This window comes from Garra rufa, chromosome 3, assembly GCF_049309525.1.
Source record: "Garra rufa chromosome 3, GarRuf1.0, whole genome shotgun sequence".
Taxonomy (NCBI): domain Eukaryota; kingdom Metazoa; phylum Chordata; class Actinopteri; order Cypriniformes; family Cyprinidae; genus Garra; species Garra rufa.
Window position 1 is genome coordinate 3,569,740 of NC_133363.1, and position 27,998 is coordinate 3,597,737.

Sequence of the window (27,998 nt, forward strand, 5' to 3'; positions counted from 1 at the left end):
AATATTTCAAGCCTTTATTAGTTTCAGTTTTGATGATTATGGATTAAAGACAAAAAAAAAAAAAAAAAAACAGTATTTCACAAAATTAGAATATTTCATGTGACCAATTAAAAAGGACCTTAAACACATGTTGGCCTTCTGAAAGGTGTGTTACTGTATTATGTCCTCAGTACTTTGTTGGGTCTCTTTTGTACTAATTCCAGCATCAAGATGGCGTGGAATGGAGGCGATCTTTGACACAGTTGAGGTGTTTTGGTAGCCCAAGTTGCTTTGATATTGGCCTTCAGCTCTTTAATCCATAATCATTCAAATTGAAACAAATAAAGGCTTGAAATATTTCACTTTGTGTGTAGTGAACTAATAGAACATACAAGTTTCACTTTACAGAACTAAATGGAATTTCCCTCGATATTCAAATTTTTTGGCACATACTTGTATATATTTGAAAATTTTGACTTTTTTAACAGTGGAATTACTCATAACCATGATATTACAAATCTTGTGTAAAAAAAATGAGTTCACATTACAATATGCACTTAAGCAGAAATGTGAATGTTTTCTTAAAAATAATATAAAATTATAAAATTCATAAATGTATTTAATCAGCCAGTTACAGACATTTTGACGGACAGCATTGTTCAGCCCCACCTAGGCCTTCACACAAAAGCGGGTGGTATAAAACGGAAAACACAAGCGCTTTCCATCCTCAAACACCTGTGGAGGATCCACAAATCCACAGGGCAAGCATGGGGAGACGCACCAGAACAGTCATATGGATGCTTGACTGGATAATAATATACTTTGGATTAAGCGCCACACAGACAGGTAAAAACATCTATTTGTGATTCCTTTATGAATATTGTTAAGTGAAGTGAATGAAAATACAGAATCTGTTACGTGAACATGATTGTTTGATCAGAATGGGACCTTTTTCAATTCCCTGCCCTGCTTTTTCAGTTTTACGCCTTCTATTGTGACCATAAGCCAGAGATACAAGTCATGGTTAAGCAATCCTTGAGAAAGGCATTAGGATTTCCATGAAATTGTAAGAAGGTATTGTGTTAGATAATCTCAGTTTGACATTGATCAGTGATCCCGGCCTGATAGTATTCATCAACTGACCACAATACGTACAGTCTCAAGAGTATTCAGTATATTATTGTTCTTTATTTAATTACACATATACATTTTGTATTTTGTTAATAGATTATTTGATCCTGTGGTTACAAAAATAAACAAAATGCATATGTCACTAAAAGGAATTTCTTGAAAAATGAATGTTATGCATTTACACACTGAAAAAATTTGGTGCAAACAATTTTCACTCAGAAATTGCTAATACATTTCGCAAATAATTAAAATCATTTTAATAGACAGGGCTTAGCCTAAACCAGGATTAGGCTATAGCTCAATTAAAACATTTAAGTAATTTTTATAAACATGCCTTAGAAAAAAAAAAAAACATTACTGGTGTGCATCTTGAGACAAAATAAAGGCACTGATATATTTTAAGATCTTTCAGTTGAAACAGCTCTTACATTTTAGTCTAGGACTAGGCTTAAGCCATGTTTATGAAACCAGGGGTGAATTGAATGATATTTTCAAGTAGAAACCCGAATAGAAGAGTATTTTCTTGTAAAAAATACTCCAATAATCATTGTTGTATTTACAACTTCAAATATCTTCATGCTTTAAAATTGTATTGCCGTTTTTTAAAATGCCATTATATGAAAACTGTATAATAGATCTTATAGGACATTGCATGTGATTTCAAAGAGAAGTACTGTTTTTGAAAGTGGAAAAAAATACAAGCCTTATAACTTATAGTGGAAAAGTAAAATAATTATTTTCAGAATTCCCCATGTGACACATTTGATGCTTTTTCATTTCAATAACTGTCGTTTATTGTTATTTATTTCAATAATTGTTTATTTTTAGTTTTAGGGTTTTATGTTCCATCTTATGTTGTTTAATTAAACTATTGTAGTGTCATGTGTGTTATCATGAATATCTTCATGCTTTAAAAAGTTATCAACGTTTTTAAATGACAGTAAAAGACGGTAAAATGATGCAATAAAAACCTGTGAAGTTCCCTAACTATATGAAAAGTGTAATAGATTTTATCGGACATTTCATGTAATTTTATAGAGAAGTACTGTTTAAATGTAGTTTTTGAAAGTGAAAAAAGCCTTATAATTTATAGTGGAAAAAGTAAAAAATTTCCTATATGACACTTAACATTTGATGCTTTTTCATTTCAATAATTGCTGTTTATAGTTTTTTATTTCAATAATTGTTTCTTTTTAGTTTTAGGGTTTTATGTTACATCTTATGTTTTTAAATTAATGTTAAATGGACTATTGTAGTGTCGTGTGTTATCATGAATATCTTCATGCTTTAAAATGTTATCGCCATTTTTAAATTACAGTAAAAGCCGGTAAAAATGATGCAATAAAAACCTGGCAAGTTCCCTCACTATATGAAAGCTGTAATAGATCTTATCGGACATTTCATGTAATTGTATAGAGAAATACTGTTTAAATGTACAGTTTTTGAAAGTGAAAAAAAAAAGTCTTACAATTTATAGTGGAAAAAGTAAAAAATTACATTTTTTAGAATTTCCTATGTGACACTTAACATTTGATGCTTTTTCATTTCAATAATTGTTGTTTATGTTTTTTTTATTTCAATAATTATGTATTTTTAGTTTTAGGGATTTATGTTACAAATGTTAATTGGACTATAGTGTCGTGTTATCATGAATATCTTCATGCTTTAAAATGTTATCGCCGTTTTTAAATTACAGTAAAAGCCGCTAAAAATTATGCAAAAAAACCCTGTGAAGTTCCCTAACAATATGAAAAGTGTAATAGATCTTATTGGACATTTCATGTAATTTTATAGAGAAATAGTGTTTAAATGTAATTTTTGAAAGTGAAAAAAGCCTTATAATTTATAGTGGAAAAAGTAAAAAATTACATTTTCAGAATTTCCTATGTGACACATAACATTTGATGCTTTTTCATTTCAATAATTGTTGTTTATAGTTTTTTTATTTCAATAATTGTTGTTTATAGTTTTTTTATTTCAATAATTGTTTCCTTTTAGTTTTAGGGATTTATGTTACATGTTATATTGTTAAATTAATGTTGTCTTTTTAACACCTGTACTTTTATAATGGTATATTATAAATGTAAAAAAAAACAAAAAAAAAAAACAACAGAAAACAAACAAACAACAACCCCCTCTATATTAATAATAATTGTAGTATTTTGAGATATTAATATTATTCCAGTCTCTTAAAAAGTACAAAACTGCTACCATATCTTTTACGGTAGATTCTTGCAACCACAGCTAGCATTTATTTATTTTGTTACAGTTCAAGAATGGAATTTAGCTAATAAAAAACTTTGCTAATCACTTATTTTCAGTTATTTTTTTTACATTTTATATGAAATTATGTTGTCCCTCCTATAGGTGCCCATAACAAACAAGTCTGTAGCACATGGGGTAACTACCACTTCAAGAGATTTGATGGAGACATTTTCCACCTACCATCCACTTGTAATCATATCATGTGTGCAATGTGTGAAAGCAGCAATGAGGATTTCAACATTCAGATGAGACGCCAAGTAATAAATGACCAACCAACCATCACTAACATCACAATGAAGTTGGACAGCACTGTAGTGGAGCTCACCAAAAACTCTGTCAGGGTAGACGGAAGAGAGTAAGGGAAAGTCATTTGTGAATGGTCAGAATTATATAGATTGTTTTGAAATGCTGTGATTCAATGCATATGTTTCCTGTTAGGATGAATCTGCCGTTTAGCCACTCTGGTATTCTTATCTATAAGAGTTCCTCCTACGTCAAAGTCACTGCTAAACATGGATTGGTGGCCATGTGGAATGAGGATGACTCTTTCACAGTGAGTATGATTTCATTATGCAAAATACCCGATGTTTTTGCAAGAAAGTAGCTGTAATTGCTCCTTTTAGGTTGAATTGGACATGCTGTACCAAAATAAGACCTGCGGACTGTGTGGAGATTTCAATGGCATCCACAATGAGTTCATCAAAGATGGTAAATAACACATGCAATAAACACATACTCTATTTTTAGTTATATAATGCAGACATCTGAGGTGTATCCATAGATACTAATTTTCAGCAATTTTCAGTGGCTGATATAAATTTTATAAAACAACAAACCTAAAACATGTCTTTTATGCATAATTATATAAAACTCATCTTTAATTAAGATGCTGACAGATCTCCATATGACTACGGATATTTCACAAAACTGGATAGTTCAAAAGAGAGTTGTATGGAACAGATGAGTTCAACAAAGCCGTGCAAAAAACTGGTAGGTTCTTAATGGATCTTCACTATTTTATATCCTATACTAGATTTCTTCTATTTTTGTATTATTTTGTCTTCCCCAATGGACAGCAACAAATAAAAATAAAAAATCACTATTCTTGCCACCATTTTCAATTTATTAATTTCTTTCATTTTATAAAAACTTTATTTTTTTAAATGTGACATTAATGTTTTGGCTACTTTTTCCTACAAATCTTGTCTATAGTGTCTCCAGGCCAAGCCGCACAGTAAAACACTGAACAAAATTAATATTTTTGCCATGGTTTAGAACCTACAAAATTGCAAACAGATGTAACGATAATGGTCCAAAAACAGTATGGCTAGTGATTTCACACACTTCAAATTAGTGTAGAATTGCTTATTTAGATTAGTTTAGAGCTTTATTAACCTACTTGGGCCAATTAGTTTTGATTTTCGTGGTGCTTCACATATACAAATACACCAAATTCATAAGAAATAAAGAAAAAAATACATAAATTAAATAAATAGATCAGCTAAATCAACCAAATTTATTATAGACATACTAACACCCACCCTTTGAAGTGCGAGGGTTTTCTTACTAAAACCACCTCTTTCATTTTTGACACATTCAGATCTAATTTCATCCTATTACACATATTCCTGATCTGCATGTGAAAGCAAGAACGGCGTCTGCATATTTTACCAGATGACTATTGTCCTATAAACTTTGACAATCATTTGTATATATAAAAAGAATAGGAGAAAGTACAGCACCTTGTGGTAAACCTATAGCCATAGTTTCCTATGTGTTAAAAAAAAATCACAATCCATTAAAACGAAACCATGGTTACAGTAAACTGACTACTACATTTCTGCCTTAAAATAATATAATTAAATGCAGACGAAAAGTCCACAAACAAAATGTGAAGTGGCTTAGAAATGTTTAATGATATTATCCACCTTATTCTAAAATGTGTAAGTAAGTGGGACATCTGGTTTATTAGCTGCTATAGGGAAATAACGAGAAGAATAACAACGTGCAGTAAAATACAAACCAGTGTGTTCATAATTAAGATAATACATTAAACTAATATGGTAAGACAAACCAATTTGCAATATCAAGCAGCAAAACGAGCTGTTTTGTACAGCTAAATATAGCTGGACGTGGATAAGACCAAAAGATTTACAAATGTGCAAATGGATGCGTCCTCTCTTTCAGAAATAAGGTGGATTGAAGAGTTTAGTATGAAGCACTTGGAAGTAAAAGACATGAACATAAAAGAGATGGTAAACAGATGCATTTTTTTTTTTTTCATATTAGGGGTGAGCGGGGCACAACCTAAGGCGGGGTTGATTGTAACACACATGGTTTAAATATTTCCACACATGCCAGCATAACCAAATTTACGGTATTTACTAGTTGCCATAGCAACACTATGCAGAGAAAAAAGAACGCCAAAACTCAAAAGCCTTTTGAAGATATCGCTGAATATTTATTTTACCATAGTAAAAGTACATTTCTGGCTGTAGTAAACTTTTAATTTCAGTTTTTAGTATTCATTTAAAATTAGACAAATCTGCTATTATTTTAATCTCCAATTTGTTATTTATCAGTTTAGATAAAGTTTAGACCAGCAGAAGACACTAACCTGTTTTAAACTCCAGTGGCGCAGATGGGGAACGTGGTAACACTGTGTGACAATATGCCCCGCTGTTATTAAACGATGGTATTCTATGACATTAGCGATTCAATTTACACTATTTACTTCTAAGGATTTTGATAAGAAACCACAAGAAACAGGTGAATAAAGGCTGACAATCAATGTTTAATGTTCAGAAGTTATTATTTCAAGAAATGTAAAGCATTTTGGCTCGTTTGTGTGTGTGGTGTTCTATAAGAGCTGTGTGTGGAGGGAGGGGAGTGTTTTTCCTGAATGTCTAAATGTGTTTCATCTATTTGTCCACATTGTTTTGAACTACTGTACAGCTGTGTGTTGCGATTCAGGGTCGTTCAAAGCATTGTTGATGTGTCCATTGTCAAACTCCAAAATTAAATTATTATCATTATTTTTTTTTAAAACCTCATTACTTCATTTGAAAAAGTTAGCACATGTATGTTTACTGACTAAATATTTTAGTTTGTTGTGTATATTTTTTTCATTCGATCAGATAACATTTTAAGCTGTCATATAGTCGTTTTACAACGTACCCCTCCGATGTTACAATGTACCCCACCTACGGGGCATGTTGTCACGTTTCACTTCCTTTCTTTTTAGGTAAATAATGAAAAACGTATACACTGTAAATATGAAACAACGTGATATATTTGTACTAGACAAGTGTGAAAATAATGTGGATAAATATTGTACTCTGAACCCCAAGTCGATTTACATAAACCGGGAAATTCAAAAAGTGTTAGGTGCCCCGCTCTCCCCTACACTTTTTTCAAGTATTGCTTGGCCGACTAAGCGTTTGACAGCATCTTTTATTTATCCTCCTCTCCCTCCAGTGTCAAGTTTACATCTACTTCATCAATGGAATTCGATAAAATATAAAAAAGAAATACAATGAGATCATTTTACACATTTATATTTGTTTCTCCCTGAGCGGAAGTCAGGTGATTCTTACCTGATTTCTGGGTTGTGGCTCTCGTGTTCCAAAAAAAAATAAATACGTTCCATGAAAACCTCTATTCTAATAGACACTTTAATCTTAAATAATTCATGAAAGTGAACTGGGCAGCTTGCATCTCTGATATCACTATCATAGATATATATACGAATCCTATCCGCGTGAACCAGCAAGACGACCGTTGTTTTCCAAAAGTCTTCCGGTATTAAACATTCAAATCAGACGCCATTGACGTTACACGCAGAACCAATAATGTGTGCGCGCTAATTCTTACGTTATGCGCAGAACCAATAATGTGTGCGCGCTAATTCTTACGTTACGCGCAGAACCAATGAAGTTTGCGCGCTATTTATTCTCCTCGTCGGTGTTATTGAATAAGTTCTCGCTACGGCAGGCTTGGAGTCGACATTTTAATAAAGAATACCGATAATATATATATTTTTTAGATATTTACCGCCGATGTACCACCAATGTAGCTATTCACTCACGTTGTGTGGTAATGAGATACTGTTTTACTATGGCAAGCCGTTTTAGCCTAATATATTCTAAGTGTTTCTCGTCGTGATTGCATAACAATTCAGTTAGAGAGCTCTATAATTCAATTTTTACTAGTAACAATTCCAATTACAGAGCTCAACAAATTATTTTTTACTAGTCATATGTCTCCATTGACTTCCATTCATTTAGAGAATGGAAGTCAATTAGCTCTCTAAATCAACTTTTACTAGTAATAATAACAATTACAGAGCTCTCTAATTCAGTTACGCGCAGAACCAATGAAGTTTGCGCGCTGTTTATTCTCCTCGTCGGTGTTATCGAATAAGTTCTCGCTACAGCAGGCTTGGAGTCGACATTTTAATAAAGAATACCGATAATATACTTTTTTTTTTTTTAGATATTTAGCGCTGATGTACCGCCAATGTAGCTATTCACTCAGGTTGTGTGGTAATGAGATACTGTCGATTCGTTTTGGGCAATCCACTTCAAGAGAGCTGTTTTACTATGGCAATCGTCGTGATTGCATTTTTAATAGTAACAATTCAGTTAGAGAGCTCTATAATTAAATTTTTACTATTAACAATTCCAATTACAGAGCTCAACAAATGATTTTTTACTAGTCATATGTCTCCATTGACTTCCATTCATTTTTAATTACAGAGCTCTACAATTCAATTCTAAGTGTTTCTCGTCGTGATTGCATTCTTACTAGTACCCATTTCAATTAGAGAGCTCTCTAAATCAACTTTTACTCGTAATAATAACAATTACAGAGCTCTCTAATTCAGTTTTTACTAGTGACAATTCCGAATAGAGAGCTCTCTAATTTAATCATTACTAGTAAAAATGCAATTACAGAGCTCTACAATTCAAATTTTACTAGTAAAAAAAACACATTAAAGATATGTTTAATTGCAGAGCTCTGTTATTGAATTGAAGTTCTTACTAGTAACAATTGAATAAGAGAGCTCTCTTGTTGTAATTGTTACTAGTAATAATTCAATTGTACAGCTCTCTAATTGAAATTCTTACTAGTAAAAATTCTGTTGTAGGGCTCTGTAATTAAAAAAATAATGGAAGTCAATGGAAACATATGACTAGTAAAAATTAATTTGTAGAGCTCTCTAACTGGCATTGTTACTAGTAAGAATTGTATTATAGAGCTCTCTAATTGAATTGTTACTAGTAAAAAAATGCAATTACGATGAGTGACGCTTAGTATATTTTAGGCTACAATGGCTTGCCATATTTTACAGCGTTTACAAAGCACTGACATGACATTGGCTTATAAATTTGTCCCCATGACTTATTGATTCGTTCCCTCGTTTTAATCTAATTGTGTCAGAGTTATACTAGCCTATGTTTGCTTGTTTTAATTTAGAGACAGAATTATTAGCCACGGTGGGAAGAAAATAACAAATGTAGTGGGAACTAAAGTGTCATTTTAACATTGTAGTTTAATTTTGGACGTTTAAAATAAAAACTATAGAAAATAGGTTGAGATATAAGTCTGTGTTTAGACTTATAGAATAAGTTCCATCATGTCTTCTTGCTTCATGCTTTTTCTAGACATCAGTATGCGAGCAGCTGCTTTCAGGCCCGTCTTTCAGCAGTTGTAAGGACCTTGTACCTCTTGACTCCTTCATCAAAGCCTGTGAATTGGACATGTGCTACTGCACCAACAGGACCGGATCCGTTTGTATTTGCAAAACCATCTCAGAATACTCTCGGCAATGCATTCAGGCGGGTGGAAAGCCTGATCCGTGGAGGACTGAACAGTTCTGTGGTAAGTAACTTTTTAGCAACCTGTTCCTAATCTGTTTAAGTTGAAATTACAATGGCTTCAACATTATTTATCTATTTTTAGATAAATCGTGTCCTTACCACAATATGGTGCATCAAGAGTGTGGAAACCCTTGTATCAACACTTGTTCAAACCCTGACAGAAGTCATATTTGTGAGGACCACTGCATTGATGGCTGTTTCTGTCCTGAAGGTATAATCATATTTTAAATGTACAGTTTGGTTTTATATTTTTTTTTCCCGTCATGCAAATGAAATTACTCAAATGACTATGATTATAGGATACCTGTTTGATGACCTCACTCATAGAGGTTGTATTGCCAAGAATCAGTGTCCCTGCATCCACAATGGAAAAATATATGAACCTGGACAGACTTACAGAAGTACCTGTAAAGAATGGTGATTATATATATATATTTTTGTACTTTGGTCATTTGTACCTCATAACTGCCTTCAGGTTGTTTTTCTCTGAAATTATACTGCTTTCTGCAATGCTTTCTGCTTTTTTTCTTTGGTTCTCCACAAAGAAACATAACACTTTATTTACACCTAACATTTTATTTACCATGAAGCACTTGTGTTGATCATCTATGGAGCTGCGAAGACAGAAATTGCCCAGGGACTTGCTCTGTAGAAGGTGGTTCCCATATTACCACTTATGATGGGAGGACATACAGTTTTCATGGAGACTGTACTTACGTTCTTTCTAAGGTGAGTCTTTTCTGACAGTATAGCCCACTATCCACATTAAATTGTCAGCTCTCACTCATATATCCAAAGTATACGAAAGATGCAATGCAATGAAATAATTTACTTTAAAGTTTGTTGTCATGGCTTGCTAATAATCTTGCCCTCCACCACTATCTACCGTTAATTCACATCTGCTTTCCCCTTTAAAACCCCTGGTTGTATGGTAAGAGATGTGTTTATTTGTGTGTTCTGCTGAAAAAATTACATGTTTGGACAGTAAATATATTTATAAGGATGAGCAATTTTCATTTTCAGGGACCTATAAAGAGTGGTTCTCCATAGAATCCAATAGGTTTTTGTGTTAACCTGTCATTTTTATGGAAGCCAGTTTCCACCACAAAAAAAAAAAAAGGTTATTGCAACTTAACTCACAATTCTGACTTTTTTTTCCTCAGAATTCCATGATACAAACTCACAATTCTGACTTTTTTTCTCAGAATTGTGAGATATAAACTCACAATTGCGAGTTAAAAAGTCAGAATTGCGTGATACAAATTCACAATTGCAAGAAAAAAAGTCAGAATTTCAAGGTTATATCTCACAATACTGACTTTTTTTTCTCAGAATTGCATGATACAAACTCGCAATTCTGACTTTTTTCTATGATTCAATGAACTGTGAGATATAAACTCACAATTACGAGAAAAAAAGCCAGAATTGCAAGTTTATATCACAATTCTGACTATTTTTCTTAGAATTGCATGATACAAACTCGTAATTCAGATTTTTTTTCTATAAATTGTGAGATATAAACTCACAATTGCGAGAAAAAAGTCAGAATTGCAAGTTTATATCTCACAATTCAGACTTTTTTTCTCAGAATTGCGTGATACAAACTCGCAATTCTGACTTTTTTTCTTATAATTGTGAGATATAAACTCACAATTGCGAGTTATAAAATCAGAATTGTGAGATACAAACTCGCAATTGTAAGAAAAAATGTGAGTTTATATGATACAATTATGAGAAAAAATCATAAACTTCCAATTCTCACATTTCTGATTTTATAACTCGCAATTGTGCATTTATATCTCACATTTCTGAAAAAAAAAAAAACAAGTCAGAAATGTGAGTTTATATGATGCACTTATGGGAAAAAAAGTCATAAACTTCCAATTGCAAGAAAAAGTCAGAATTGTGAGATAAAAAGTGGCAGAAATGGGCTTCCATACATTTTTGATAATCACATGTTTGCATCAGATATAAATTAGTCTTGGTTTAATTTCAAAGCACACTAAATGTAGGCAATTTTATGCACATTAAATTCACAGTGTTTTATTGCTGCAACGCTTGCGATGCCTTCAATGCTGCATTGTAGAGTATTTTGTTATTATTAATAAGTTGACCTTAGAAATGGACCTGAACCATGTTTGCATGTTTTAACATTTCTGGCAAAATGTCACATCATTATGTACTGGTGTCACATCTGTGTTTCAGCAGACCAGCGACAATGAGTTTACAGTTTTGGGGGATCTGGTGAAATGTGGTTTCACTGACATTAATACATGCCTCAAGGCAGTAACTCTTTTACTCCCAAACAAGAGCACAGTAAGTTATTGCAAATTCAAATACATTACATTTTTTTACTTTAATTAATCATTACAGTTCATGTATTTTCAAAGTATGTTTTTAATCATTCTCAGAGAATCTCTCTGTATTTAAATCTTTCCTTCTAAATGAATGTTGTGAATCTTAGGTGTTCAGCATCCAGTCTGATGGAAAAGTGTTTGTTAATCGAACGCATTCACAGCTCCCTCTCTCCATAGGTAAGTTATCAATTGTGTTTAATTGTCTTGCATATATTTTACAACACATATTTTTCCAAAGCAATGCAAGAAAATAATTATTTGAGAAATTAGAAGAGAAAAGGAAAGGAAAATACTGTTTGAAAACTGGATGAGAAATATTATTCAGTAACTCAGGGAACATACAGTTCAGGCAGTATCTGATAGAATATGTGTCTCTATGTGATCAGCATGCATTCTGTGAAATTTTAATAGGAATATTATGAAGAAACCAAGCAGACTAAAATTAATTCTTTTTTCTGTAGCTGATGTGATGATTTTCAAACCAACCACGTTTTTCATCATCGTCCAGACTTCTTTTGGGCTTGAGCTGGAGATCCAACTCATACCTATAATGCAGGTTTACATAAAAGTTGATGTGACTTACAAGCAGAAAACAAATGGTAAGAAATGTTGCATATTAAAAATGGTTTTGCAGTTCCAAAACTACAACATTACCAAAATTGCTTCTTCATTTGAATCAAAGTTTGTGAATTTTATTAATAATTGAATATGAATATGTATGGCCAGTACATTTTCAGTGGACTTTTCAACTGAAAATGTACTGGCCATACATATTCATTCCGAAATTAATTAGATATTCTAGTTTTCTTTTTTGTTTAAAGTTAAATAACTTTTTGCACAATTTATAAACAATATTGAATATATAGCTGCTACCAGCGATTACTGGGGTTCAAGCGCTTTAAGGCATTTAAACATATATTAAAAAAACATTACATATTGTTTAGCAAGCCTGTAACCACAAAATACAGGTAATTTGCCATAGAAATATGATGGTTCACTGTTATAGTGTCAGGTGTGGTCAATCTCCCTAAAACTTTGCATGCTTGTTTAAAATCACCTGTTGCGTGAAGTTTTGAGTTTTAGTTTAGGCTTTATAGGCTGCAGTACTGCACTGTTTTTTTCCAGATTGACTAGTTTGCAAAAGTAGGTTTTCTCAATCTTGTCAATCATTTAACTAGTTTGATTGACAATAGTGGTTCTAAAAGTTGCTCGGAACGAGGAGGTCTATTGTATGATACGAATATTGTGTAAATACAATTGTTAACGCCATTTGAAAATGGGCTATTGCCTGCCTCAGTGACCGATTAATTCTAAATTTCTCACAGAACTTTAGGGCCATGAGTCAAACAGGCCCACCAAGTTTCGTTCCAATTAGCCTTTGTTAACCTTGTCTAATAGGTGCTCAAAATTCATCGACTTATGACAGCCATGGTTTTTTAGATATGCAAATGTCTGATTTTCAGATCAACAAGACAAACAGTTGCATAGTTGCATAGACATTTTTATCATTTTCCCTCTTATATTGCCACCAAGTGGCCAAGCATAAAAGTTGATGTGACTTACAAGCAGGAAAAAACTGGTAAGAAATGTTGCATTTTAAAAATTTGGCTTTGCAGTTCCAAAACTACAACATTACCAAAATTACTTCTTCATTTGAATCAAAGTTGTGCGTTTTAATAATAATTGAATATGAATGTGTATGATAGTACATTTTCAGTTGACTTTCTGTGCATTCAAAAATGAGAAATATATTCTAGTTTCCTGTTTTGTTTAAAGTTAAACAACTTTTTGCACAATTTATAAACAAATGACTAAAATTATGTCTATTTATTTTTTTTATTTATATTTTTGCTAGGTTTGTGTGGGAACTTCAACAGTATTCAAGCAGATGACTTCATAGCTGTTAGTGGATCTCTTGAAGCTACAGCAGTTGACTTTGCCAATGGCTGGAAAGCACGAGCCAACTGCCCTGATGTTAAAAACAGCTTTGAGCATCCCTGCAGTCTCCGCTTAGATAATGGTATATCTCGATTCACTAGTTGCACTGGTGGTAGATGGTAATGAGGTAATAGCTCCTATGCTGTCATGTAATAGCTCTTTGCTCTTCTTTATTGCAGAGAGATATGCTAAGAAATGGTGCTCTCTGCTGTCAGACCCTAATGGGGTGTTTGCTCCGTGCCACAAAGAGATCAGCCCTGATTTCTATCAAATGGTGAGTTTAAAAGTCCTGCTGACAAATCTAAGCATACATTTCTTTTGAGATTAGTCCAACATTTTTTAACCCAACAGACCTGCATGTATGATGCCTGCAATTGTGAGAAAAGTGAGGACTGCATGTGTGCCGCCTTGTCTTCATATGTACACAACTGTGCTGCAAAAGGAATTCATCTTCCTTACTGGAGAAACACTGCATGCAGTAAGTGCATTCAACATAGAAATTAAACTGAAGTGAGGATTACTCATTGTTTTGGACATTAATACCACATGTAGATACCAGTGTTAGGGGTAACGCATTAAAAGTAACACATTACATTTTAATTGACAAGAAAATATCTAAGTTACTTTTTTAAATAAGTTACGCCAGTTACTTTTTCCCCCATTTATTGACTAAAAGCTCTCCTGTCCCCATGTTGAGAGAAACTGTGGGTAAGATGTTGCTTTAGTTCTAGAATAAATGTGAACATGCATTAATTCATCTCACTCACTAAAAAAAAAAAACAGATACAGCATTTCTCAAAATGAATAAAAACAGTGAAATTCAATGCAAACCTGCAATAATTAAATAATACAAATATCCTTTATGTATTTAATCCCATTTTATTAACGCATGTCTTTGCTGCCGACCTTCACAGATCCAATTCATCCATACTAATAAGCAAAAATTACTTATCTTAAATTACTTTAACTCTAAAATGTTTGTTTTCCTTTTTTCCTTTACTTCTACAGTCGTGGCCAAAAGTTTTGAGAATGACACAAATATTAGTTTTCACAAAGTTTGCTGCTCAACTCTACTTTGTTTCAGTTGTTTCTGTGATGTACTGAAATATAATTACAAGCACTTCATATGTTTCAAAGGCGTTTATCGACAATTATATGACATTTATGCAAAGAGTCAGTATTTGCAGTGTTGGCCCTTCTTTTTCAGGACCTCTGCAATTGGACTGGGCATGCTCTCAATCAACTTCTGGGCCAAATCCTGACTGATAGCAACCCATTCTTTCATAATCACTTCTTGGAGTTTGTCAGAATTAGTGGGTTTTTGTTTGTCCACCCGCCTCTTGAGGATTGACCACAAGTTCTCAATGGGATTAAGATCTGGGGAGTTTCCAGGCCATGGACCCAAAATGTCAACGTTTTGATCCGAGCCACTTAGTTATCACTTTTGCCTTATGGCACGGTGCTCCATCGTGCTGGAAAATGCATTGTTCTTCACCAAACTGTTGCTGGATTGTTGGAAGAAGTTGCTGTTGGAGGGTGTTTTGGTACCATTCTTTATTCATGGCTGTGTTTTTGGGCAAAATTGTGAGTGAGCCCACTCCCTTGGATGAGAAGCAACCCCACACATGAATGGTCTCAGGATGCTTTACTGTTGGCATGACACAGGACTGATGGTAGCACTCACCTTTTCTTCTCCGGACAAGCCTTTTTCCAGATGCCCCAAACAATCGGAAAGAGGCTTCATCGGAGAATATGACTTTGCCCCAGTCCTCAGCAGTCCATTCGACATACTTTTTGCAGAAGATCAATCTGTCCCTGATGTTTTTTTTTGGAGAGAAGTGGTTTCTTTGCTGCTCTTCTTGACACCAGGCCATCTTCCAAAAGTCTTGGCCTCACTGTGCGTGGAGATGCGCTCACACCTGCCTGCTGTCATTCCTGAGCAAGCTCTGCACTGGTGGCACTCCGATCCCGCAGCTGAATCCTCTTTAGGAGACCATCCTGGCGCTTGCTGGACTTTCTTGGATGCCCTGAAGCCTTCTTAACAATGCAGTGGAAAGTTTTTTTCGGGATTAAGTAAATTTTCATGGCAAAGAAAGACTATGCAATTCATCTGATCACTCTTCATAACATTCTGGAATATATGCAAATTGCTATTATAAAAACTTAAGCAGCAACTTTTCCAATTTCCAATATTTATGTAATTCTCAAAACTTTTGGCCACGACTGTACTGTACAGACATGAATTTACTTTTCTCTAAGCCTGAGGCTTTTGGTGTAAAAAGGCTTTTACATTTGCAAAACTAAAAAAATATATAATATTTAAAAACAAACAAGCAAGCCCTGCCCAGATTTAAAATGCAACGCAAAAGTAATGTAACGCATAACGTAATTAGTTACTTTTTTAGGGAGTAACTCAATATTGTAATGTATTACTTTTAAAAGTAACTTTCCCCAAGACTGCTAGATACCACATGCTTTGGTGGTTGTTAAAGTAAAATAATTAAATCAATGCTTTGCTGTTCACAGGTACATTTTCAACCAGCTGTCCCGGGAACATGGTTTATTCTTACACAGTTCAAAACAACAGTCGTTCCTGCCATTGCAACAGTGACCCAGACTTCATTTGTGGTGTCACATTTGAGCCTGTAGATGGGTGTATCTGTGCCGAGGGAATGTTCCTTGATGAAGAAGCAAAATGTGTGCCATTATCTAGTTGTCCTTGCTACATCAAAAGCACAGTGATTCTCCCAGGAGAAGTTATCAACAGGGATGGCACCATGTGGTATGAGTTCCAATCTCTGTTAGTAAGGCTGTGACGTTTATAACTTTAAAATTATGTCTAAAATCTTAGGTCACATTTTGCATGGGTAAATTTTTCACCCTCACACGAAACTTCAGATTGTGAAGATGGGAACAAAAGTATTTATGTATTATGCTTGCAAAATATTGGCGAGCAATCATAAATGTGACACCACCTTCATATTTAGACAGCAATGAAAGCACAAATGACCAGGATTTCTGAAGGGGCTTAACGAGGTCTTAAATTGGAGCAGAAAGCCCTAAATTCGTAAAGTCATGGCATTCATTTTGCATGCAGTGCAAAAAAATCTTCAGTATTTTTGACTTGTTTTCCAGTAAAAATATCTGAACATCCTTTAATCAAGATACATTTACTTGAGATGCAAATTAAACATATACCCACGGTTTCACAGACAAGGCTTAAGCCTAGTCCTAGACTAAAACACAAGTCTGAGCTGTTTCAACTGAAATAAAATTGCACTGATTGATCTTAAAATATATCAGTGCCTTTGTTTTGTCTCAAGATGCACACCAGTAATGTTTTTTTTTTCTAAGCATGTTTATAAAAATGACTTAAATGTCTTAATTGAACTATGGCCTAATCCTGGCTTAGTCTAAGCCCTGTCTGTGAAACTGGGCCATAAAGTTTTAAAGTTCTTGTTATCTGAGAAACTGAACACAGTATATTAAGTTTATGCTTAATACAAGAACGTCTGTCAGTGGAGAATGAAAACCTGTATTCCCTTTGAATTAAGTTGAATTTTCTGAGAATAATCTCAATTAATTTTTCATAATGTTATCCTAAAAAAAGACTTCTTATTTGATGTCATTTGGCTTCTCAAGTAAATGTATCTTGATTTGAGAAGACTTAGACATTTGCACTGGAAAGCAAGATAGGAATACAGAGGGAGAACTTCACAATTTTGCAGTTAGAACAGAAGAGTAAAAGTTGTTTGAAAGTTGTAATTTCAAACTTTAAAGTGTTGCAAATAGAAGACATTTACATAGAGAGCATACTGGTGTATTTTTATTTCATTCTATTTATTCCTTCACATTTCTTTATGTGGTAGAGGATAAAACCCTGCAGATTTGTTTGATTTTTATTTGATGTGATAATGATTTGTTTCAGCACTTGCAAGGATGGGAAGCTCAGTTGCATTGAACAGAAAACTAGACAACAATGTGAGTACTCCCACAAACTAGTCTACTTGCTAAAAACTATTGCATTCTATTTAAATTCATGCATGAAGTTAATCTAACATAAACAGTGATTTGAGCTGGAGAAAACTAACTGATTCTGAGGTTTTTAGTGAAACCCAAAAGAGTAAATTTATGTAATCGTCTGGTCACCCTCATTTTGTTCATACCCGTATGATTTCCTCGTGACACATAAAATACATACATAAAATGTCCAGTCTACTGTTTTCCATACATTGGAAGGTGATAGTAACCATTTATGAATGTGTCATTAGATGGCTTTAAATGAGGAACTGTTCAAATAATTAAGTCATTATTCACTATGTTTGCATCTAGTCAAATCAGTTCCTGTTTTTTATCCTGATATCTTAGTAAATGTCTTGTCTATACCATCAGCTTGTCCCAAACCTATGGTGTTCTTTGACTGCACCAGTGCTGCTCCTGGATCTACAGGATTAGAGTGCCAAAAGAGCTGCGGTACTATAGATATGGCTTGTGTGAGTGTTTAAAATTGGTTCCTAAACACTCTCCTAAGGCTAGTAGTTAGAAAAATAATTGCATGAAATATATCATCATTTTAATATAACGTAACTTTCCAAATCAGGTTAACACTGAGTGCATCTCAGGCTGTATGTGTCCGTCTGGACTGGTATCAGATGGAAGGGGTGGCTGCATCAAAGAAGACCTTTGTCCTTGCATTCACAATGGCATTGTACACCAACCTGGGGATACAATCAAAGTGGACTGCAATAGCTGGTAAAATCTCATTTTTAAACTATTCTTCTGACCCATTCTTTGCATTTCAAATCATTTATTGTGTTTGATAGCATCCTGTGGGATGACTTTTTAATGTATAACATATTCCCCAAGTGCTATTTTCTTAAAAAGGTTTATTTTTTCTAGCATGTCTTTTTTCTATTTGTATGATCTGTTAATGCCCACTTAAGGGTTAGGTTTAGGCGTAGACCGTTTACTTAAAAATCATAAGCTTAAAATCACAGTTATAGCATACAAATTCTGACAAAACCATGAACTCATATAATACTTACCATATGAATACTTACATTTTTAACTTACATCTTTGTATGCAGTACCTGTAAGGATAGGAAATGGGAATGTACCACAAACCCATGCCATGGAACCTGCTTAGTTCATGGAGATGGCCATTACATTACATTTGATGGAAAGCGGTACACTTTTGATGGAGAATGTGAATACACATTAATCACAGTAAGTACAGAATAAATATATACAATACACCTTGATTTCATTTGTTTACATGAAACAATATTAAACAATTAATAACAATAATAAAAACATAGCTGCAAGCAGAGATTACTGGGGTTCTTTTCTAAACAACTATGTTATAGCTTCACAAAGGGTAAATTTAACTTTTTTTTTGATAATTATTGACCTAGAGAGTCCAGATAATTGTACTGCAGTGTTTTTTTCCCCAGATTGACTAGTTCACAAAAGTAAAACATCTTCTTAATCATTTATCTAGTTGTTTGATTGACAGCAGTGGTTCTAGAAGTTGTTCGGAATGAGGAGGTCTATTGTATAATACGAATATTGTGCAATATACAATCATTTACGCCATTGGAAAATGCGCTATCGCCTCCCCCAGTGGCTGATTTATTCTAAATTTCTCAAAGACCTATGGAGCCATTGCTCAAACAGGCCCACCAAGTTTCGTTCCAATTAGCCTTCGTTAACCTTGTCAAATAGGTGCTCAAAATTCATCGACTTATGTTTTTTGAGATACGCAAATGTCCGATTTTCACATCAATAGGACAAACAGTTGCGTATTTATGGACATTTTTATCCTTTTCCCTCTTATACTGTATTGTCACCAAGTGGCCAAGCTCCACGACTTTTTTCATGTGACCTCAGATTCAGCTCTTGGCAAAGAAATCTCATGTTTTTTGAGATACGCAAATGTCCGATTTTCACATTGATAGGACAAACTGTTGCGGCAAGTAGTTATGGACATTTTTATCCTTTTCCCTCTTATATTGCCACCAAGTGGCCAAGCTACATGACTTTTTTCATGTGACCTCAGATTCAGCTCTTGGCAAGAAATCTCATTCCATTCAACAGTTATAGCCATTTTAGTAAGGCGGCCCTGCCTCTTTCAAGGAGAGTCAAAAAATAATAATTTTTTATAATTTTTGATATTCACTCAATAGTGAATCTTTCTGCACTGGTTTGGATTTCCAAAAAAATCCCAAATACCCAAACATTTCACAGGATGACATTCGCAGGGTGAAATCCAGCATGTGTTTTGTCCGGCATGAGCCAAGGGTTTCAACAACATAAGACTCTTGAGCCTGTGACAAATGGTTTAAGAGTTATGAGCGATTCTGTACATTTGAACGCTGTAGCGCCCCCTTCAGGCCGATTGGGGCGAGCCTTGGTGACATTGTAGATGGTGTGAGTACTACCATCTCTCCAATTTTTAAGTCTCTATGACTAATGGTTTGGTCTGCACGGCCAGTTTTACGTGGAGGTTGCAGATCCTTGGCCATTCTGTTACAATTGGGTTTCAGTGCTATTTACTTGAACCCCTAATGATAAAAATCAAATCTGCAATTGACTTGTTACCACTGAAGAGACTGAGTGACAGACCACAAGCTTAGTCTATGGACTTTTCAGAACTCCACAATATTATTAATAAAGATATTAGCAAGACAAAAAATAATCAGTTTTAATATGAAATCAAATTTGTGTGATTTATACAGGATTATTGCGGACATGCCAATGCAAGTGGCACTTTTCGAGTTGTCACTGAAAACATACCATGTGGATCTACTGGCACCACTTGCTCTAAGGCTGTCAGACTCTTATTTGGGGTGAGAATGCTTTTACATATATGTGATAAATACTGAATTTAGCAGATCACAGGTGACTGATAAATAAATGTCTTTTCTTATTTTAGAACAAGGAGCTCAAACTGACAGATGGAGGTCATCAGATTTTTCACAGAGATGAGGGAGAGGACATTCCTTACCAAATTTTGATAAGAGGACTTTACATGGTCATTGAGGCAAATGGACTAATTCTCATGTGGGACCAAAGGGCAAATATGTTCATCAAGCTCAGTCCAGACTTTAAGGTGAGAAATAAATCTACAGTGAATCACTGAAAAACTGCCCCAGATACAACTGCAGAATATTATTTAGATTGAAAAGCTGTTGGATCTATTTGTTAAATTTGTTAGTTAACATGCATTTTGTTGTACCACAGGGTGCTGTCTGTGGTCTTTGTGGGAACTATGATGGGAACGCGAACAACGACTTCATGCTGAGAAGTCAGGAGGTGGTATTTAAACCCTTGGACTTTGGAAATGATTGGAAGGAGTCTTCTAGCTGTCCTGTTACAATGGAAATTAGAAATCCCTGTTCAAATAACCCTTACAGGCAATCGTGGGCTCACAAACAATGTAGCATCATTACAAGTGGAGCTTTTTCAACATGTCATTCTCAAGTAAGTTAACATGCAGCATGGTGAGCTTGTACAATATCCTGTTGTTCTTGTAGGGATAATCAAATTGCATTTTTCTTAAGGTGGATCCCAATCATTTTTATGATGCTTGTGTGAGAGACTCTTGTGCTTGTGATAGTGGTGGGGATCATGACTGTTTGTGCGCTGCAATAGCAGCCTATGCACAAGCCTGTAATGAGGCTGGAGCCTGCGTTGCCTGGAGAACACCTAAAATATGCCGTGAGTCACTGCTAAAATTCTTGGTTTAATTTGAATCACTGAAAGTGACCATAGAAAAAGGATCATCACAAAAACTTTTTTTTTAATCTTATAGCGTTGTTCTGTGATTATTACAATAATCCTGGGAAATGTGAGTGGCAGTACAAACCTTGCGGAGCTCCTTGTCTGCAGACCTGCAGAAATCCAACTGGGCAATGCTCAAATCAGATACTAGCACTTGAAGGTAAAAAAAACCTTGTTTACATAGAACAGAACATACTGAGTAAACATGCCAAATTTCATCAAATTATGTTTCTAACTTTTGCCCTGTGTGTTTACATTTACCCCCAATAAAACTGCTGGGCCTGTTTCTTCATATTTTATCAATTTAATACATTTTCACATTATGGAACTCAGTAATTAAAGTTCAAGTTTGCTGCCTGTGACTGTATTTATGGATTATAATTATTGGCAGAAATTATAGTCTTTTTTGGCTACAGAACCTTGAGACGTTTTCATATTTCGTATTCGTAAATTCTTAATCAATTCTGTTTTGTTTTTTTATTTCCATTTTATAAGGTTGTTACCCCAAATGTCCCCCTGGACATCCTTACTTTAATGAGGATACAATGAAATGTGTTAAAAAGGAGCAGTGTGGCTGCTATGATAAACAGGGGAAATATTATGGTGATCAGGAGAGAGTTCCATCAATAGAAAACTGTCAAATTTGGTATGCTATCATTACATGCAAACAAATACAGCCAACTGTGATGAAATCCAGTTTTAATTTGAAAACTGTTTGTTCTTAAAGCTATTGCAATTCCACGAAGATCAACTGCAAATACAGTGCAAACGGTAAGAATTTTTTTTACATATTCCTTCATCTTTACTTTATCAGAACTTCATATTTCCTTCATTGGCACTTCATTATTTAAATGTCTTTATTCCTAAATTTGTAGCTTGCACCTGCACATTTAAAGGGAACAAATATATATATGGAGATACAATATATAATACTACAGATGGGCTTGGTATCTGCATGACAGCTGTCTGTGAGGAACATGGAATAATTCAAAAGACTTCATACACTTGTCAAACATCACATCAAACAACAACCTATACTTCAACTACTGTCTTTGACTTTGCCAGTAAACCACCAGGTAACAGTTTTACTACTATCTTCTCAAGTAAAAATTTTTTTTTAGCTTTTTACATATATGTTTTTTTTTCTCTGAGATAAAACAAGTACTTAAATGAGTTCATCCTTTTAAATCTAGACATAGACTTTGAATAAAATAATGATTTAAATGGGAATTAGAAGTTTTTTTTTTTCAGGTAAGTTTGAAAGAGGGTCATGTGTAGCATTAAAAAAGTTTGTATACAAATTATAGAAATGTTTTATCACTGAGTGTTAGGAGTGTATATAACCTGTAACTTCTGAAAAAGTTTCTGAAAAAAGTGATGTTGAATGCTCATGGTGATTACTAGTTATTAATGATCTTTGACAGTGAAAAAAGGACCTGCTTTTTTATATGTAAATGTTGACATTTCACATATACTAAATTGGCTATTAAATGCTAAATTATTGTTAAAGTAGGATAAAGTGTAATTACTTGATTATTTTTGGATAATCAAATGTTCTTCTCACAGTAAAGAATTTAATTTTTAATATTTATTGTAGAGACAACTTTGTCAGGTATGACAGCCAAATACACTACAGAAACTTTTCCAACAAAGACGGTACTTTCATTCACTACATCTACCACAACTACAAGCTTAAGCACAACTCCAAAACCAACTACAACATCCACTTCTACTCCTTCTCCAAGTTTGTCATCTAGCATGCCTGGACCACCCACAATAACACCAACAGTCCGAACTTCCTCCACTGTTAAAAGTAAATCAACAACTCTGTCAATAGCATTTACTACAACTGCCTCAGCATTTTCTCCAAAATTGACAATAAAAACAACCACCCTTACTCCTACCCCTGGATGCATTTGCCATTGGTCAGATTGGAATGACTTTGGGAGCCCAACAACAGGCCCTGATGGTGGTGAAGTAGTGCCCATTAAAAGATTAACTGACTATCCTACCATATGTTCAGCACCAAAGGAATTACAATGCCGTGCAAAACGTTATCCTGGAGTCCCTCTTTCACAGCTCGGACAGGTTGTGAAATGCAGTACGAAAGATGGACTAGTTTGCTTAAACAAAGACCAAGGTCTTGCACAGCAGTGTTATGACTATGAGATTAGAGCATTCTGTTGTAATGAAAACTGTAGCAACATCACAACACCACCACTAACTACAGCTGCTACAACAACGTATTCAACCAGCATGCCTCCACCACCACTTACATCAACTAAACTTATTTCCTCAATAAATACAAGCGCACTGACAACTACAGAAACAACTTCCTCATATTTTTCTGCTACACCTTCAATATCTTCAACAAGCAGATTTACACAAGAGGTTACCACACCACCAGCCCAGAGTTCCCCCACTGGTAAAAGCATACCCACAACTCCATCAACAATGACAACATCTTTACCAGTGTTTTCAACTGGCATCACCTTACCACTGACTAAAACAACTTCGGTCCAAAATTCCTCCAATAGTATAGGCATATCTACAACAACAGCAAAAACATCTACATTTTCAAAACCCTCAACACTAAAAACAAGCACTGTTACTCCTACTACTGGATGTATTTGTTATTGGTCAGATTGGAACGACTTTGGGATCCCATCAACAGGCCCTGATGGTGGTGAAATAGTACCTATTGAAAGAATAACTGACACCTACCCTAACTTGTGCTCAGTACTGAAAGAAATACAGTGTCGTGCAAAACGTTATCCTGGAGTTCCTCTTTCACAGCTGGGACAGATTGTAAAATGTGATACGAAAGATGGTCTAATTTGCTTGAACAAACACCAAGGCCTTGCAGAGCAATGCTACGACTATGAGATTAGAATGTTCTGTTGTAATAAAAACTGTAGCAACATCACAACACCATCACTAAGTACAGCTATACCCGTGTCATCAACAAGCATACATATACCACCAACTACAACATCAGTGTTACAAAGTTCCTCCACTGTTACAAGTATATCCAGAGATACATCAACAATTTCTACTGCTACACCTTCAATATCTTCAACAAACAGGTTTACACAAGAGGTTACCACACCAACAGTCCAAAGTTCCCCCACTGGAAGAAGCATACCCACAACTCCAACAACAATGACAACATCTTCAACAGTGTTTTCAACTGGCATCACTACACCACTGACTAAAACAACTTCAGCTCAGAATTTCTCCAGTATGACAAGTGTATCCACAACTCTAACAAAAACATCTACAGCTTCATCAACAATGTCTTCAACACTGAAAACAAGTACCCTTGCTCCTACCCCTGGATGTAATTGTTATTGGTCAGATTGGATCAACGTTGGGAGCCCGACAACAGGACCTGATGGTGGTGAAATAGTACCTATTGAAAGAATAACTGACACATATCCCACTTTATGCTCATCATTATTGGAAGTACAGTGTCGTGCAAAACGTTATCCTGGAGTTCCTCTTTCACAGCTTGGACAGATTGTAAAATGTGATACGAAAGATGGTCTAATTTGCTTGAACAAACACCAAGGCCTTGCAGAGCAATGCTACGACTATGAGATTAGAACATTCTGTTGTGATAAAAACTGTAGCAACATCACAACACCATCACTAAGTACAGCTACATCAGTGTCATCAACAAGCATACATATACCACCAACTACAACATCAGTGTTACAAAGTTCCTCCACTGTTACAAGTATATCCAGAGATACATCAACAATTTCTACTGCTACACCTTCAATATCTTCAACAAACAGGTTTACACAAGAGGTTACCACACCAACAGTCCAAAGTTCCCCCACTGGAAGAAGCATACACACAACTCCAACAACAATGACAACATCTTCAACAGTGTTTTCAACTGGCATCACTACACCACTGACTAAAACAACTTCAGCTCAGAATTTCTCCAGTATGATAAGTGTATCCACAACTCTAACAAAAACATCTACAGCTTCATCAACAATGTCTTCAACACTGAAAACAAGTACCCTTGCTCCTACCCCTGGATGTAATTGTTATTGGTCAGATTGGATTGACTTTGGGAGCCCAACAACAGGACCTGATGGTGGTGAAATAGTACCTATTGAAAGAATAACTGACACATATCCCACTTTATGCTCATCATTATTGGAAGTACAGTGTCGTGCAAAACGTTATCCTGGAGTTCCTCTTTCACAGCTTGGACAGATTGTGAAATGCAATATGAAAGATGGTCTAATTTGCTTGAACAAACACCAAGGCCTTGCAGAGCAATGCTATGACTATGAGATTAGAATGTTCTGTTGTGATCAAAACTGTAGCAACATCACAACACCATCACTAAGTACAGCTACTACAAAGGTGTCATCAACAAGCATGCCTATACCACCAACTACAACATCAGTGTTACAAAGTTCCTCCACTGTTACAAGTATATCGAGAGATACATCAACAATTTCTACTGCTACACCTTCAATATCTTCAACAAACAGGTTTACACAAGAGGTTACCACACCAACAGTCCAAAGTTCCCCCACTGGAAAAAGCATACCCACAACTCCAGCAACAATGACAACATCTTCACCAGTGTTTTCAACTGGCATCACTACACCACTGACTAAAACAACTTCAGCTCAGAATTCCTCTAGTATGACAAGCGTATCCACAACTGTAACAAAAACATCTACAGCTTCATCAACAACGTCTCCAACATCCACAACACTGAAAACAAGCACCTTTACTTCTACCCCTGGATGTAATTGTTATTGGTCAGATTGGATCGACTTTGGGAGCCCAACAAAAGGACCTGATGGTGGTGAAACAGTACCTATTGAAAGAATAACTGACACACATCCCACCTTATGCTCATCATTATTGGAAGTACAGTGTCGTGCAAAACGTTATCCTGGAGTTCATCTTTCACAGCTTGGACAGATTGTGAAATGCAATACGAAAGAAGGTCTAATTTGCTTGAACAAACACCAAGGCCTTGCAGAGCAATGCTATGACTATGAGATTAGAACATTCTGTTGTGATGAAAACTGTAGCAACATCACAACACCGTCACTAAGTACAGCTACTACAACAGTGTCATCAACAAGTATGCATATACCACCAAGTACAACATCAGTGGTCCAAAGTTCCTCCACCATTACACGATTATCCACAGACGCATCAACAACAATTTCTAATGGTACACATTCACCAACTTTATCAACCAGCATGCCTATAACATCAATTAAGACATCAACAAGCCTTACTTCCTCCACAAGTACAAAGATCTCAGCAACAACTTCCACTATGCGGTCTGCTACAAGTTTAGTTCCTTCAACAAGCAAATTTACCCAAGAAGTTACCACAACAACAGTACGGAGTTCCCCCACTGGTAAAAGCATACCCACAACGACAACAACTTCACCAGTGTTTTCAACTGGCATCACTACACCACTGACTACAACAACTTCAGTCCAAAATTCCTCCAGTATTATAGACATATCTACAACAACAGCAAAAACATCTACATTTTCAACACCCTTAACACTAAAAACAAGCACTGTTACTCCTACTCCTGGATGTAATTGTTATTGGTCAGATTGGAAGGACTTTGGGATCCCATCAACAGGTCCTGATGGTGGTGAAATAGTACCTATTGAAAGAATAACTGACACCTACCCTAACTTATGCTCAGTACTGAAAGAAATACAGTGTCGTGCAAAACATTATCCTGGAGTTCCTATTTCACAGCTTGGACAGATTGTGAAATGCAATACGAAAGAAGGTCTAATTTGCTTGAACAAGCACCAAGGCCTTGCAGAGCAATGCTATGACTATGAGATTAGAACATTCTGTTGTGATAAAAACTGTATCAACATTACACCACCATCACTAAGTACAGCTACTACAACAGTGTCATCAACAAGCATGCGCATACCACCAACTACAACATCAGTGGTCCAAACTTCCTTCACCATTACAAGATTATCTACAGACGCATCAACAACAATTTCGACTGGTACACATTCACCAACTTTATCAACCAGTGTGCCCATAACACCAATTAAGACATCAACAAGCCTTACTTTCTCCACAAGTACAAAGATCTCAGCAACAACTTCCACAATGCGGTCTGCCACAAGTTTAGTTTCTTCAACAAGCAAATTTACACAAGAAGTTACCACAACAAAAGTACAGAGTTCTCCCACTGGTAAAAGCATACCCACAACTTCATCAACAATGACAACACCTTCACCAGCGTTTTCATCTGGCATCACTACACCACTGACTAAAACAACTTTAGCTCAGAATTCCTCTAGTATGACAAGCGTATCCACAACTCTAACAAAAACATCTACAGCTTCATCAACAATGTCTTCAACACTGAAAACAAGTACCCTTGCTCCTACCCCTGGATGTAATTGTTATTGGTCAGATTGGATCGACTTTGGGAGCCCGACAACAGGACCTGATGGTGGTGAAACAGTACCTATTGAAAGAATAACTGACACATATCCCACCTTATGCTCATCATTATTGGAAGTACAGTGTCGTGCAAAACGTTATCCTGGAGTTCCTCTTTCACAGCTTGGACAGATTGTGAAATGCAATGAGAAAGATGGTCTAATTTGCTTGAACAAACACC

The 27,998-nt window shown here is 35.2% G+C and overlaps 1 protein-coding gene across 1 annotated transcript; it reads left to right on the top strand.

The window, feature by feature from the left end:
• The first annotated feature begins 746 nt into the window (after positions 1-746).
• Positions 747-25,980, top strand: LOC141332543 (mucin-5B-like). Its single transcript, XM_073837667.1, has 32 exons — positions 747-825; positions 3,478-3,730; positions 3,814-3,928; positions 3,999-4,083; positions 4,262-4,365; positions 9,042-9,258; positions 9,340-9,468; positions 9,557-9,674; positions 9,848-9,986; positions 11,463-11,573; positions 11,722-11,791; positions 12,076-12,213; positions 13,470-13,634; positions 13,732-13,826; positions 13,904-14,030; positions 16,079-16,334; positions 17,481-17,533; positions 17,945-18,045; positions 18,153-18,304; positions 18,640-18,778; positions 20,290-20,400; positions 20,487-20,663; positions 20,795-21,034; positions 21,115-21,271; positions 21,366-21,494; positions 21,830-21,980; positions 22,062-22,105; positions 23,979-24,142; positions 24,253-24,514; positions 24,693-24,856; positions 24,967-25,230; positions 25,681-25,980. Exons 1-32 carry the CDS (start codon positions 747-749, stop codon positions 25,978-25,980), a joined length of 4,809 nt encoding a protein of 1,602 aa, XP_073693768.1.
• Positions 25,981-27,998: the final 2,018 nt, after the last annotated feature.